This window comes from Spodoptera frugiperda, chromosome 20 (genome assembly GCF_023101765.2).
Source record: "Spodoptera frugiperda isolate SF20-4 chromosome 20, AGI-APGP_CSIRO_Sfru_2.0, whole genome shotgun sequence".
Taxonomy (NCBI): Eukaryota; Metazoa; Arthropoda; class Insecta; order Lepidoptera; family Noctuidae; genus Spodoptera; species Spodoptera frugiperda.
Window position 1 is genome coordinate 420,310 of NC_064231.1, and position 16,106 is coordinate 436,415.

The window sequence follows — 16,106 nt, forward strand, 5'->3', positions numbered from 1 at the left end:
TGTTCGTGGATTTATTAATACATACTTCAAATACTATTTTAGTTCTTTAGTTAATAACAATCACGTGTTTGTCTTAAAACAGGGAATATCCCGTAAAATTGTGATGACCCAGCTGTAATTTATTTCGGTTGTTTTTTTAAAGTATCGTAGTGAGTTATTTTATTTGACCGAAATGTTAAGTACTCTTTAATTTGGAGACTTTAACAATGCGTAGCATTTACTAAATAGATTTCGGAGCATAATAATTTAGTATTTTATGCTCTGTGTCCATCTTTTCATGAAAAGTTATTTTTATATTAATTGGGTTTAAACGATACTTGGTATTATGACAACTTCATAAACTTCCTCATATATATGTAATTAATAATATAGATGCTGTGTGATCTTATATTATGTTTTAGTGAAAGTTATCTTTAATACCTAAATTTAATACTTAAACTGATAAGAAAGATTTATATACAACATCAAATATTATTATTTCTATCTTTAAACCGAAAGCAGTTTAATATTTTAAAATTAATTTAGGTACCAATTTCCACAAGTTAGGTAAAATAGATTAGTCAGCAATAAGTAATTCTTATTCTTTGAATTTAGTTACACCTCTGATTTAATCACTACAATTGCTTTTAATTTGAACTGTTAACAAAATAACCTTCAAATTACTAACGCAATTAAATTGTAAAAATAGTTCTGAATTCTATTAAAAGCAGTAACCAAATTAAAGCAATTATGAATACAGATAGTGTTATGTTCTATTAATAGAAGTATGTTAAACATAAATTATGAGAATTTATTACATTGTTTATTTGGTACAGATTAAAACGTTGTAATGTTATTTTTATATGATGTATTTTTATAGTTTATTCTAGCTAATACCCGCGGCTTTGCTTGCATCAATTACGGGCTTTATGACTAATAAAAGCAACTTAAGTTCTTTATAAAAACCGGTTCAGCCATTTCAGAGATTAACCAGAACAAACAAACATAATAGACAGACAAAATTGATAAATTCTTATTTTGGCGTACCTATGTATTTTATGTATATTCATATTATTATGCCTGTACTAAAGAGCGGTTATTTAAAAATTGCAAATATACTTTCCAATTTTATTTATTAATGTAGATTACGACTGCCAGTCAAGAGGTCTCGGGTTCGATTCCCGCGTCGGGCAAAGTACTGCTTGTATTTTTTCGGTTTCTCAATTTCTCAGTAGTAGTGCGTTGTCTGGAAATGTGCCCAGTACCTGGTAATAGGCTCACCCCCAATTACATTGGATTTATAAATTGGGAAAAATTCTACATTGTAGAATGTACAGTAATCTTACATGCCATAATGTGCACCTCTGCTCTTTGGGGATAAAAGGCGTGACAATAAGTTGTTCATATTTCGTGTTAATATATTTTCTTGTTATAGAATTTTGGGCTATAAACACGCAACAGAATAATAGCCTTGTTACGTGCTTATTACTATTGTTAAGCATCCTACTGATATAAGTTCGAATAGGTCCAGAAACTACTGAATTGACTTAAAAATTGTGTTACGGGAAAGTGGGAAGATTATTTTTAAGAATGTAATATAACCTAATTTTTAGTTTGACATTAATAAGAGTAGTCCTCTATATTTAGGAATATAAGATGATTTCTTATGAAAAACGGCGGTCCTATGGTGTTATGTATGTATTGCTATGCAGATTATAGGTATTTTAGTGTGGGAGAGCCATGCTTCGGCACGAATGGGCCGGCTCGACCGGAGTGATACCATGGTCTCACAGAAAATCGTCGTGAAACAACGCTCGAGTTGTGTTTCGTTGTGTGATGAGGTTGATGTGAGGATTGAGGTTACCAGAGGCCCAATTACCATTACCTAATTCCAAAACAACCCTTAAATTTTCTATTTAAAGCCTATCGTAAAATATTTAAATAAACAAATAAGAGTGTTTAAAAATTAGTACTGTGTGTGGTATACATTTCTTCAAGTTGTAGAGCTTTCAGTAGTTGGACTGAATGTGGAAAGTGTGGAGGAGTTCCTTAATTTCTCGACTTTGATGGAACTTCTTTAAAAAAACACTATTGTATCTGTCACAGAAGCGGTAATAAGTTACTTTGTTACCTATATATACAGGGTCTTTGAAAACAAAATGAAAGAAATTGGTATTTTTTAAAGTTTATCATATTTCTCATTTCACACAAGTTTCATACAAAAATATAAATAGGTAGGTTGTAGGTCAAACATTCATAACAATCACTCATTCAGGAACGCTCAGTAATGATGGTAGCCATGGGCGGGGGCGGGGGCGGGGTGTACGGCGGGGGCGGAGTTGTGTACAACAGCGTTGAAACTGAAACAATAAGGTTCATTTTAGTTTAACAAACATAATAAAAGTCGAACATTTATTTTTATATGTAGCTTTCGTTGAAACTTACCCGTGGTGGTCGTCAGCGGTGTACTCAACCTTGCGCACGGAACCATCAGGCTGCACCAGGGAGTAGTATCCGTGCACGGCGTCACCGTCGCGGCTCTCGTGCTGGGACTTGTGGTCACCGGTGTGGGGGTCAGCCACGGAGTAAGCGTAGTCGTATTTGGGGTGAGCCTGAATAATAAAATATACCATTAATAATGCTAAATTGTTAAAGTAAGATAAAGTACAATTAGTTTTTTAGAAATAACGATTTAACACATACGTAGGTGTCGTGGCCGTCGTAGTGGGCTACGGGGGCAGCGTAGTGAGCTACGGGAGCAGCGGCGTAGTGAGCTACGACGGGGGCGGCGTAGTGTGCTACGGGGGCAGCCGCGTAGTGCAGAGGGGCTACGTGAGCCTCGTCATGGCGGACAATGCTCTGGGAGGACACAGCGTGGCCATGTCCCAAAAGACCAGCGTTGGCAGCAGCCAAGAGGGCGCCGAAGGCTACGATCTAAAAATAATTTTGGATTTACAAATCGGTACTTTCTTTTTCTGGACATAGATTTTAAAAAAGATAGTCTTATTCAAAATATTGGAAATTATTAGTAATGTATTTTTATAAACCATTTAAAATACTTTTTTCTCTTAAGCTTTTTTTTATTAAATGTGAACATTTTCAAAATTGAATGTAACACAACTCACTTTGCTGAACATTTTTGGTGTTTAGATTGTAAGAATCAAAAGTTGATTAATGTCAATGGTCCTGCAGTATGGTTTTATAGAACGCGGCCGGCGCGTGCGCGAGCGCGGTGGGGCGGAGAAATGTGCGCGCACCTTGACTGTGTAACTTTGACATGTACGAAGGTCGCAGTTCCTGCTTTACATTAGTAATACCTACGCTTTGAAGTCTGTCCGGATCTACATGAATTAACACGTAGGCGTTTATTGTTAATTGCTCTCAAATATGTTGTAAGGATTGTAAACTATTTATAGCAACTGAATCGTGAATTATCGATCATTGTGATGTGATTTACTGATTCGCATTCCGGATAAACGATCTCGTAGGCTTTAACGTGACTGAATCGAAATATGCATAGAAGTCCTAGTTTATTGACATCACCAGGATTTACAGATGATTTGTTACTCAAATTACTTGATGATAAATTGGTACATACTACATACATATCCGATTTACATAGATATCCGAGTTTTTCTTGAAGAAAAACTTATGAAACAACATACAAAAACAATGTGTATTGAACCGGTAAAAAGTAGTTTTAGCATTATATGGCTGCAAGATCATATTGCAATTGTTTACTATGATTTATTTTATAATTAAATAGTAATTATTACACACGGCATGTCTGTCGACAATAGTTAGTAATCTGTTTGTTATATCTAATACATAAATTATATTAAACTGCGTAACTAGATCGCTTTTTGCAATTCCAGTTTGGCATGTGGTCATGTTTCTAGATTTTGAAAGCGGTTCATACAGCTGTGAGATTGAATATAGGTTATACAAGTATCTCTTAGTCAATGGTAATCTATCAGAAAGTAGAAATAAGTTTGATATTTTTTTATTTTTACTCTCATTAATGTGCGTGAATAATTCGATTCAGAAGATCTGTTGCATTATACTAAAATAAGATTAAAATGCATATATTTTTTGTTACATTTATAACTTTCGCTCTAAAATAAGTTTTATGAGGATTATTACTATCTGCTACTAATGTTGGGTAGGAATTTGACAATATCCGAAGGTGCGAAGACTACTAGCCTTACTTATTACCAAAAACTGAAAATTAAGACATAAATAATTTTCATTACCTAATTTTAGGTTATCTAAAATCTAAATGGATCATAGTACGTAATCTAATAACAGAAAATAGTATCTAGATTACCAGGTATGTCGTAATTAATTTATTGTTCTAGAGCTTGTAGGCATTTCCCGGTCAGCTGGCGGCTGAACGAGCTTGTAGAACTGGCTTGAGGTGACGTCACAGACTATTAACATACGAGTATGTGACGCTATCTACGTCACAGTAGTCACACATGTTATAGATTAGAGGGCGTTTAGAACTAGTTACATACGACGTGTGTATGTGAATGTCAGGTGACATAGAAATGTATAATGAAGCAGTGATCTTGATTGCATCTGTTTAGCACCTGTTTAGATCGTAAGTGCAAGTGCTAAACTTGGTCTTTGGTCCATAATAATAGCAAAGGGAGTGAGATTTTTTTGCTTGTGTAAAAAATGATTGTTACACAGTACCTATAGTTCAATCCATTTCTTCGGGGAATTCAATATTTTAATTATATAAATCTTTACAAATACAATTACGTATTCTGATTGGGGTTATCGTGATGATTAGTGAATCAGTAGTTCTATTTCTACCTGACCTAATTTTAAATGCTAAACCGGAGTTCGAGAACGCAGCCTTCAAACCAGGAAATTCCGTGTAGAGCCCAGAGAGTAAACTACTCAACTTGCAATAAATCTCATTCAGATTACGTCCGTAAGTATTATAATCAGCTACCGAAACTATACAGGTACTATAGGCGGAAATTATGCCTAATTTGACGTTGCAAAAACCCATATCCTTTAAGATATAAGTTCTACCAATGGCTTTGTCAGCGTTCCCGTGGGATAAAAACTACCTTATCACCAATGTCAGCTCATACCCTGTCTGTATACCAAATTTGATCAAAATCATCTTTCACATTTTAGTGTGATACATATTATGTTGTTTTAGAATTAGAAATCAAAGATGAGTTAAATATATTATTTTCTTTTGGAAATTAAAAAAGTACTTTCTAGGATAACTTTTCAGTGACTTCACTTATTGAATTTGATTAATTAATTTTAAATTCTGATTAAGGGTCAGTTTACCATTAGTGTACGGCAGTGGTGAAGCTGTTCAACTTCTTGGTGAATTTAAATGGCAGATAGTTCTTATAAACTGCGTTCGTTAAATTGTAGGCTTTGCAGAAAACAATTTGAGTTTCCAAAAATAATTACAGCAGTGGATTTTTCTACGGTATATTTATTCTAATTAAGTTTACGTCCTATGTTGGGGGAAACACTTGTCTAGATTTATCAAGATAATTACTTCCTTCTTGAGTTTGTAGGTATGACCGGCTTATCTCTGTGTTCCAGTTGAATCAACAGGTAAACGGATAATATTGGCTATTATAGCGACCAAGGGCATACAATGTGAAAGTTACTATTACAAAATTTGAATAATTACTCCGATAATAAACAAGTTTTTGTTCGAATCTTTAATATGCAGCTTATTCTGAAGAAGTTGCTTAAACGCTTATCACCAATTGTGTTAGTAGCACCCAGCACCTAGCTTCACTGACTGTTAGACTGTTGAACAACCAATTTTGACGTTTCAAAAGTGCCAAATAAAGGATTAAATGAAATAAATGCGTTGACTTTGACGTTTTAAATGTAAGTTATAAAAACATTTCCATGTTTTAAGTAATTAAATATTTATATTGGAATGGAACCACCCTAAATGTAAGACTTTGTATCATTCGAGTATGAAATTCCGTCCATAATACTTTACCTATAGTAAAGTATTGACGTGGGTAGAGATCGTGTTCATGAAAGAAACGTCGTAGTACTACGTAGCTATTACAAATTACAATAGCCAACATAAACATTCATACTCACCCATACAAAAAAACGTGCTACTTAAACAATAGCATTCCTTAACCAATTTCATAACATTTCATTGACCAAATTGTTTCAACTGTGGTTCATGACTATGACATAAGTAATTTGATGGATTGGCCATGTGATCACGGCCCACGATTAAGATTATCGCGATTTTTTTTTATAATGTGGGTCAGGTTTAATAGAAAGGTTTTATTTACATCGGTATAAAGATTGAGATAACAGTGATATTGTGAGTGGAGTTATGCTTTAGATAAAATTAACTTGTTTATGTAAACCGTTTACTATATGAGTGTAGTGACTTAATTATGGTAATACTTGTATGAATATGTATGGTATATGAGATAATAATGAAACATCAGTTCGGATTGTTAATTTATATTTGCAAATAGGAATTAGTAAGTAGAGTATGTTTTAAATGTTTATCCTTCCGAATAATCTCCGCGTATATTAAATAAAAATAATAAAAGATATAATTCATTTTAATAAGTTAAAATGTGTAATAAAACCATGTTGATGTCAATTATCATGTTTAATTTTCAGCATTAATTTTGCTGATATTTAGTAACAATTATTTAGAAAGCTGTACAGGGGACTCGTAATCAAAATAGTTATATTTTTGTTGAATATGAAATTGATTAAGGACATGCCATGATATGCCATGGTATTTAATGCAAAAAGAAAATAATTGTTCAATAATTGAAGTGTAATTTTCTTTACAGAAAAAACTATACAGACGTGCCCCATCGTAGGCCACATCATAATTTACTATCAGGCGAAATTGCGGCAATTCACCAAACGTAAAAAACCCCTGTAAATAAAATAAATATGTACTAAATAAATATGGGTGTAAACTTATTTGACAGCCTCCGTGATCTGACATATAAGAGTGATTGACTCCAGATAACTTTACGACCTGCACTTATTTATTAGCCTATAAAGTTTATTAATATATTTCTAGTTTATCAAATTAACCTAATCCATTTAAATCAATTTCAAAGTAATTGCTTACTCAAAATTATTGATATCATGGAATTTAATCGACATCACACGCTTAAAACGCTAAAAGTTCCTTGAATTAGAACATTGTAATATCGTTCGTGTATTAAACGTTTTAAATGTGTTCCAGTGATCGTGAGCTTTGGTCAACTATTGACACGTTTTTCGTTAAAATATTTAACTTATTTTACTCTCGACATAATTGATATTTCGAATTAAGTTAAATATAATGACATTGTATCGTGACCGAGAGTGTAGACTGTGCACGAGGTTTAGTGCAGGAGTTGGAACAAGGGATCAGTTTTCAGTAGGTTCCTAGTTAACAACAACTAATGGTTTGTTATATTATTTCATAAAATCCTGATATAAAAGTGGAATTAGAACTTAAGTAATACCGAGAGGGCAAACTCGTAATACGATAAGGTAAGGGTATAAGGGATAACTGTGTTATATGAAGGAATTTATACATAGGTGAGGAAACAGGTAAATACGTAATAGGGTGAATGACTAATTTTTATTTTAATGTCCGTTTTGTAGATTATTTTAAAATATTAGTCACGTATTTTTTATTTTGTTACGGAAACAAATACTTTCGAAGATATATTGACTTGAAATATCGCGTGACTTCATTTCAATACCAAGAAATTCTAGTAATTTATACCTAGGAGTGACGCATTTGGTCCCACTGCTAAACTTTGATTCGTTTTATCTAAGTATTTTATCTAATATGACAAAATAAAAAATACGTGTCTAATATATTTTTTAAGTACCTAACTGACAGATTAAATAGATTTTTAATTTTCATACCCCGTCATCATCTCTATTCTTCGACTCCTACTGCTTTGAAAGAAATATTTATAAATCACTTCTAGCTTAACAATAGACTTACGACATAACTAAACATTATACAGCTTACCTAGTACTTTGCCAAATAAAAACTGAGCTATTATGGACATAATTGATTAGGCAAGCAGCAAGTGTATAATTAGACTACGAACATTTCTAAAAAAAGACTTGTGGTCTGTTTGAACTGTCATTACAAACTATTACAAGGTTATTGGACATATATTTAATAATAAGTATTTGCTAACAAAAGCAATCGGATGATAATTATCGATCAATTTTAAATGTGAACTTAAAAGGTATGACAAGATACCGATCTGTTGGCTAATAGGACATTTACCTATGTATTTAGTTACTCTATGATTATACACCTTACGGACACATTACAATGAATGTAATGCAACTATTGGATTTCTGTTGCCTACAGGCACATTGTTATACTTTGTGTTTATAAACTTTTTTGAGTGATACCATTTATCTCATTTTATTTTTTCCTTGTTATATACTAAATGTAGACTTTTGATGGTTGTATATTTAGACATTTAAAAAACATAAACAAAAATTAGGTATAAATTTTTTACTTTATTAAAATGGTTAATGTCTAGTTCACGTGGTCTCGTCTCAACACTAACTCCAACCAAGGGACAGGTTTATTTAGTATGACGTAAAGTTATATAATTCACAAATTATGAAATTTTGTAACTATAAGGAGACTGTAGTTGTTCATTCATCTTGGTACCTATCGTAATAATTAGACAACTACCAAGGGTGAGGAAATATAATTGTCATGGAATTTATATTGCACTAGCTTCCGCCCGCGACTCCGTCCGCGCAGATGTCGGTCTTCGCGTGGATGTTTCATTTCTCCATTTTGAGTAACTCTGACAATGACATCTTAGAAATATCTATTGGACCCAAATACGGCGAGGCCCATAATAATTAAGGAGATCCCATAATAATTAATAATATTGAGCTATTGCTGTTGATCAGAATAAAACTGAAAAATAAAGCTTTTTTTTCTACGGATTTTTCCAGGATAAATAGTAACCTATTTTATGCCCAGGATAATAAGATATAATTATACCAAGTTTCATCGAAATCGAACCGTTAGTTTTCACGTGATGCCTGAACATATATAGACAGACAGACAAAAAAAAATTAATCACATATTTGGGCTTGGTATCGATCCAGTAACACCCCCTGCTATTTATTTTTTCTATATTTTCAATGAACAGAATTGACCCTTCTACAGATTTATTATAATATGAATGAATGAATGAATGAATGAATGAGAGTGTTATAAACGTAAGAGTAGACAAATATAATCAGAAAGCTCTGAACTGCTAAGCTATCGGGAGTTATACGTGTTATTGTAAGTCCCTAAGAGATAGACATTTGCTGTCGAGGAATATTTTTTAAACAATTTTAAGGAGAACATTTCTGTCTTACATTATTTCTGTGTAGCTTTAACCATTAAGGCTGCACATGCGACGGAAGCTTAAAAAATGGAGTAAGTTCTCCTGTTTTCCCAACATTTTCCTTTACTGCTCTGCTCCTATTGATCGTAGTTGAAATCTGTCGAGTGGTTTTTATTTCTATAAAGAACATACAGACAGACAGACAGACAGACAGACAAAAAAAAATCTGTAAATTTCAGTGATTAGTGGTCAGTATCGACCACTAATCACCCGCCGATAGTTATTTTGGAAATATATTTCATGTACAGAATTGACCTCTTTATAGATTTATTATAAGTATAGATTTTATTTTTTGATTTTTGAAATAAAAACTATCCTATGTCCTTTCTAAGGTTCTAAACTATATCTGTACCAAATTTCAACCAAATCCGTCAAATAGTTGCGGAGATTAATGGTATAAGCATAGAATGTTCGACGTGATTCTTTAATTTGACATAACTTTTTTATTTATGAACCGATTGACATGAAACAAACACTAAATGTAAATTTAAGCATCCCACAATATATTCGTGAAAACCGCATCCAACTCGGATCAGCCGTTTCTGAGATTAGCGCGCACAGACGAACAGACAAACAGACAAACAGACAAACAGACAAACCGACAAACAGACAAACAGACAAAAAAAAAGTTAATTACATTTTTGGGTTCGACATCGACATAACAATAACCCCTGCTATTTTTTTTATTTTTATTTTCAATGTACAGACAGCACTTTTCTACGATTTTATTATATGTATAGATTTGAATTGCTCTGTCACAAGCTTCCCTTTATGGTAATGTGATAAAAGTTTAGATAAGAATAAAATATAGCACGTAAGGTGTTTGTGCAATGTAGAGTAATAGTTGTAGGAGATGAATTAAGTGAAACTGTTTAAATAGTATATGTAAATTCTAATTTAAACCTTATTGTCTCCTAGTTTGAATCGGAAAGCGAATCTTACAATGTTATTAGAATTAAAAAACAGTCAATATAGTATTTACGTGAATGTGAACTAATCTGTGTGTAATTTTTTCTAGGTTGGTAAGTAAATGGTAGAGCCAGTTTACTAAGGATCAAATTAACGAAATACGTCCCTTATTAAATAATACAACGCTTTAACTTCTTGCAAATTATATTTAAAGTATCATAATAAACGGATACATAACAATTAATAAAAAAAGATGAGATTATAACCAAATCGATGCTTATCGACTAGACAGTGTACATTTACATTAGCAATCTAACAAGGCTTGTTCAGTACTATGTAAGTTAGTGGAGAAGGATGTCCATCGTACGCGGTACCTGGAACTACATTATTTCTCCTCATCACTGATTCAATACAACGGATTATGTCACTATACGGCGCTAAATGATCTGGTTGAGATAAATCATGAACTTCTTTATGTTTGCGACCTTCATGAGATTCTTCTTTGGAGACGTCAACAGATACTTCCTTAGATTCCTTCACATGTTTATCGAATGAATGGATTACCTTTTTTACGGGTTGTTTCTTAAATATTTCTTTTAATTCTTCCTTCAATTCTTTTGATTCAGATGTGTCTCCCGATTCTTCTTCAGATGATTTGGGAGCTTTGTGATGTTTTTCTACGGATTCATTATGTTTTACAACAATAGCTTCTTTCGATTGTTCATCAGATTCGTCACTAGAATCTTCCTTGGAAGCAGCTTTAATTGGGTGCTGAATGTGTTCATGCTTGAAATGCACAGTCTCGTGTGATTTCTCTCCAGACTCTTCTTTAGATTCTTTAATGTGGTGCAAGTGATGCGGTGCCTCTTTTGAATGTTCATTTTCAACAGACTCTTCGGATTTACTATGGCCATGTTCACTCGATTCAGGAGTTTTATGACCATGTTCTTTGTGAGCATTCGACTCTACTAATGATTCGTGTTTGATTTCAGGGCAAGGTGGGGAAGATTCCTTTTTGTCAACTTTATTTTTACCTTCAGCGACAGCAGGCAAGAAATTTTTAACTACTGCATTAAACCTGTGACAGAAATAAAGTTTTAATAAATTTATAAATGCAACATAATAGTTATATGCAACTGATCAAAATGATAAGATATTTACCCAGAAATGTCATCAGCTTGGTATTGTACCTCCCGAACATATCCATCAGGTTGAATAAATGAATATTCTCCCCGTACGACAGAGCCATCGCTTAGTTCGCGTTGTGCTTTATGGTCTCCCGTGTTGTCATCATAAACGACATAACCATATTCATAAGCTGCAGCCTCCTACACAAAAATGTACCAATATTTAAGTTTTTGCTAAGAAAAGGAACCAATCACAATTTATTTTACTTCATACATACGTCTTTTGTTGGTGTAACAACAACGGGAACACTCGGTGCTGGTGCTCCGTAAGTCAATATATTTGGTTGGGGATTTACTGACGCTACTGTAGCTACTGTTTGGGCTGGATAAACACAAGGGGTTCCACAGGGTACATATCCAGATATAGACGGCAGTGTATTAATTTGAGATAGTCTAGGAGCTGCTAATGACGCATGTGGCGTGCCATACTGGTAAAATCCTCTAGGGACTAAATCACTTTGTACATAGACATTGGAGTAAGAGGCACCATTGACGTGGTATATAAAGTTAACACTTAATAACACTAACAAAAACATCTGAAAATATAAAATAAAATGTTTGAGTTAAATGATTTGTAACTACAAAAAAAAAATAAGAAGAACAAAACTTACTTTGACAATCATCTTTCCTGGTGATCGATGGAAGACAACTGATATTTTTTGAGAATGTAGCACCGTTTATAAGAGATTCTTTGTTGTCTCAAAATATTCAGTTCGGTAATACCGAAACAAACCATCAATGTCGTAGACTAGATGAATAGAACTTAACAATTAATATGTTAATGAGGATTTTACGCAGACTCCGAAATTTTTCACCTGTATTCGGGACACGTGGGTGTACAAAAAGATTATAATCCGGCATGACAATGGTCTTTGTTCCTTACTGTCCAGCCAGTGCGTATCTTACGCAATGTTACGGGGAATTGTTTGCTATTTCTTCATTCCGTGAACACAAAGTCGCTTCCAGCTGATGGATTATTTGGAATAGGAAATGCTTGACTTATTTGCGACACGCTTAGTTCTAGTAGACAACCTTTGAATTATCATGAATACAAAACTACTGTTACTTATTCGTATTATTGCCCTGAAACTGGTTCATGGTCAGTGTGGTGTGTCATTTATTTATTTTTATTATTTGTTTTAAAAAATAAGTCAGTTACTTTTAAGAGTTCAAGCAAATTTTCAGTATTTTGCGAATTTACACCCATGTCTAGAATGTCTGCTCTGACCAAGGCTTTTGGAAATACATTTTACTTTTACGTAATAAAAGTAGTGTAAGTTAGACCATAAGTAATATCTATGTTACAGTCAGAGTGATTAAATAGCAATTATTCATAATTACTGGTTATTATAAATAATCATATATAAATGCCAAATTCACTAGACAATGTAATAAATTAATCAATTTATCTGGACATTATTCATATAAGGGGGTTTAAGCTAGTCAAAATAATAATACATGTGATACTCAAAAAGTCACAAGACTTTTACTTGTAAGAATAACTTGTAAGAATAAAAATTAATCTTTAAGACCAAAGACTAATTTGTTTTGGCATAAATTTGATTCGCATAACGTTAGTAGGCCTAATAACTTATGTAGGAAATGGTGGTAGAGCACTTGTAGTGCCCTATACACAATTCCGATCAAACTAATTTGCTATACTTTCTGTAACAATTAAATAATAATGTTGGTTAAAAATTTTATATGCTGTGCAACAGAAGTTAGTGACAGAACCGACTTGCTACAAAACCAACTCCACGTAGTCTTGTTTGTCCTACCCCTAGAGTGTAATTTAAAATCGCGTAGGCGCGTAGGACCGAGGCGGCCCGCGAGCTGAGGAGCAGGAGGCTGCTAGCGAGCCACCGTGGCTGAGGCTGGCCGGCGAAGCCGGCCAACAAGCCGAAGCTGCGGTGGTGAGCGAAAGCCGTCTGCGACGATTAGCACGCGTGGGGCCGCCGGAGGCCCGCAGCGCCGGAGCCATGACAGAAACCCTGCCTGCTGCATGTTTGTTTGCATGCTGCTCGTTTTATTACATTATCCAAGTCTTCGAAGATAGTATATAAAATTGCTAGTTAATGTGATTAATTTTGTGTCATTTATCACTTTATCTAAATTGAGTAGACGTTATATATAATTGCTAGACAGTATATATAATATCAAGATTTATTACTTTGGCTGTAACATCTATATCTTTCTGACCTTATCCTTTTATTGACCAGTGTTTTTTATGAGCTGTAATAAATTTCATTATACGTTTATAATTTTACAGCTTGATTGCTTTATAATTTTCATTAGAAAAATAAAAAAAACAACAACATCTTGCTATATAAGGTACCGTTTAAACTGTCATTTAAACAATGTTGTAGAGTTAATTTTAAGAGTATGTAAAAAAATATATTAAACTGAATACAAGACCACTTTGAAGTACTTTTTATTTAAAAAAGATATAAAGAGTACTTTGTGAAATTTAGAGGGTGGGGTAACGATTACTTATAGTCAAACGTACTGACTCTCAGGCAGCAGTATCGCTCGTCCACATGATCTAAAGAAAAAGTAGGTATTCATCTCATTCTCTAGCCACCAAACTACTTCCAGATACAAGCATGATACCATGTAATGCTCTCTTGCGACGTGAAAGAAATACATAGAACAAAACCTCTTAATTTTATAGTAAAGTAATGTACTACGTCGCCTGATCTTAAAGTAACAGAAATCTTCGAGAGTTACTCGATTGCCACAAATATTGTGCAGGCGCTTTTATTTTAATTTTCCAATCACTAATTACTGAATTGGGTCTAGTATTGTTGTGACAGAATTGTTATTTATAATTACATGCTTATTATTTATATCATTAGGAAATTTAAAAAATAACGAACAAAGTATTCCTCACTATTAGCTAAGGAAATGTTCAAAACGGTTGATCATCAACTTCGGTTCTATCTTGAAGTATCTTGTAATTATCAAACAGCCGCTGCTGTAATTTTAAGTATTTCTTCACCCATATCATATTCAGCATTGCATTTGAATTGCTCTGTCATAAGAAGCCTCCCTTTATGGAAAGGCGATTAAAAAATAGGCCGCATTGAGCAAGCGTGGTGATTAATGCTTAAACCTTTTCCGTGTGAAAAGAAGCCGTCAGCTGTTTGGTCAGCAGTGGCCAATAATAGGCTGTTGATGCTGCTAGTAATATGACTGGCAAAAAGTAGAGGCATTTCAGTAACCTACAGTTTGACAAGGTTTTCTCTGGTTTCAACGATTAAATATAGTATGTACATTGTACACCAACAGCCCTTGCTTTATTTTTAATAATAATAGCTAATCACTCTAATGTTATAAATATGAAAGATTTTTTGGATGTCCATCAATCACGCTGAAACTACTGAACGGATTTTGATTTAATTTGGCATACAGACAGGGTATAAGCTGACTTGGGTGATAGGATACTATTTATCCCACAGGAACGCGGCACATGACGCTGGCAGGCAGTTAGTGTGTCCTATTTTTCTCTCATACGAACTTTGTTCTAAAAATAACGTATACACCAAAAAAAAAACTTATTAATATGGTCAAAATTTCAACATTTCAGTTCTGTGTGTACAGTTTATAACTGCTAAATCTGCAGCTGCTTCTAGAACCAATTTTTTTACTTATGTGTTATACGTTTATGCCTTGAAAGGGCAATCATCTTAACTATCATAAGTTGTTCGTTTTCATTTAACAGCTGGACGTATACCTGTCCAATACCACCTCACTCACTTTTGAACTTGATCTTCAATGATTTGTATCTAAAGGAAAGTTAAAGATAGCGAAAATTATTATGGGAAAATGATACTGAAAAGGTATCATAGCTAAACTAAAAGAATTGAAAGGTACTGTTATAGCAAAGGACGAAATGAGGACAAATTAACTAACATAATTAACTAGTATGAAAATGTCTCCGTAATTTTGTTGAGTTTCTCGAATTCGTACCCTGATTATGGAAAAAATAGTTTTCGATTTTCAATATAACTCAGTGTGGCATGACAGTTCATTTAAATATTACCAACTAATATAACTGTTGAATAGTAGATGAGATATTATATGTACCTAATTATCTTGCATACATGAAAAATAACTTGATTAGAAGCTTCAAGTATAAAAATAAACTTTTGTAAGTAAGGAAATGCGTAAGTTTCCTTAATAAAGGACAAAGGACTAAAAAGTAACATTTCAGTTTAGTACTTTGATTTTTATTAACATTAAGTTACGAAATTTACTTTTTATCACTTAATAGTTACAATTTACCTGGTGTTAAGATATTTCGATGGACTTATAGGTTTCGGCTCATTGCGGAAAGTCAAAAGCTGGAAAAAAAGTTTACTTTTTGCAGATATCTCGATGACAATAAGTAAGATTATATGAAGTTCTATACCTAAAATTATTGTTGTAAAGACTAAAGGAGGTATGGATGAAAGAAATAATTTCAATAATTAATTTTCTATGTTTTAGTTTTTTTTGTTGTACTTTATTTTTCTTTAATGTAAGCACTGTTTCACTCAAACTTTTATTACGATATGTACTTTATTCATAGTTACATAGGCCTTAGAATTTTTGTGAACCATCA

General features: G+C 33.2%; 3 protein-coding genes across 3 annotated transcripts in view; 1 reads left to right on the forward strand and 2 right to left on the reverse strand.

The window, feature by feature from the left end:
* Nucleotides 1-16,106, forward strand: part of LOC118262024 (cuticle protein 7-like) — a 93,276-nt gene that overhangs the window by 13,680 nt on the left and 63,490 nt on the right. The gene's annotated exons all lie outside the window — the stretch shown is intronic.
* LOC118281445 (cuticle protein 7-like) lies at nt 2,153-3,222 on the reverse strand. Its single transcript, XM_035602021.2, has 4 exons — nt 3,105-3,222; nt 2,683-2,913; nt 2,425-2,591; nt 2,153-2,339 (listed from the first exon to the last, which is right to left on the reverse strand). Exons 1-4 carry the CDS (start codon nt 3,114-3,116, stop codon nt 2,261-2,263), a joined length of 489 nt encoding a protein of 162 aa, XP_035457914.1. The 5' UTR covers nt 3,117-3,222; the 3' UTR covers nt 2,153-2,260.
* LOC118262016 (uncharacterized) lies at nt 10,503-12,237 on the reverse strand. Its single transcript, XM_035573115.2, has 4 exons — nt 12,115-12,237; nt 11,722-12,039; nt 11,478-11,644; nt 10,503-11,394 (listed from the first exon to the last, which is right to left on the reverse strand). The coding sequence occupies exons 1-4, from the start codon at nt 12,124-12,126 to the stop codon at nt 10,629-10,631; spliced, it is 1,263 nt and encodes a 420-aa protein (XP_035429008.2). The 5' UTR covers nt 12,127-12,237; the 3' UTR covers nt 10,503-10,628.

Coding starts and splice junctions, on each gene's coding strand:
- LOC118281445 (XM_035602021.2), bottom strand. Junction 2,592..2,682: donor ACGACGGCCACGACACCTAC/GTATGTGTTAAA, acceptor TTTATTATTCAG/GCTCACCCCAAATACGACTA. Junction 2,340..2,424: donor ACCGCTGACGACCACCACGG/GTAAGTTTCAAC, acceptor TTATTGTTTCAG/TTTCAACGCTGTTGTACACA.
- LOC118262016 (XM_035573115.2), bottom strand. Junction 11,645..11,721: donor TTGTTACACCAACAAAAGAC/GTATGTATGAAG, acceptor ATTTTTGTGTAG/GAGGCTGCAGCTTATGAATA. Junction 11,395..11,477: donor CAAGCTGATGACATTTCTGG/GTAAATATCTTA, acceptor TTTCTGTCACAG/GTTTAATGCAGTAGTTAAAA.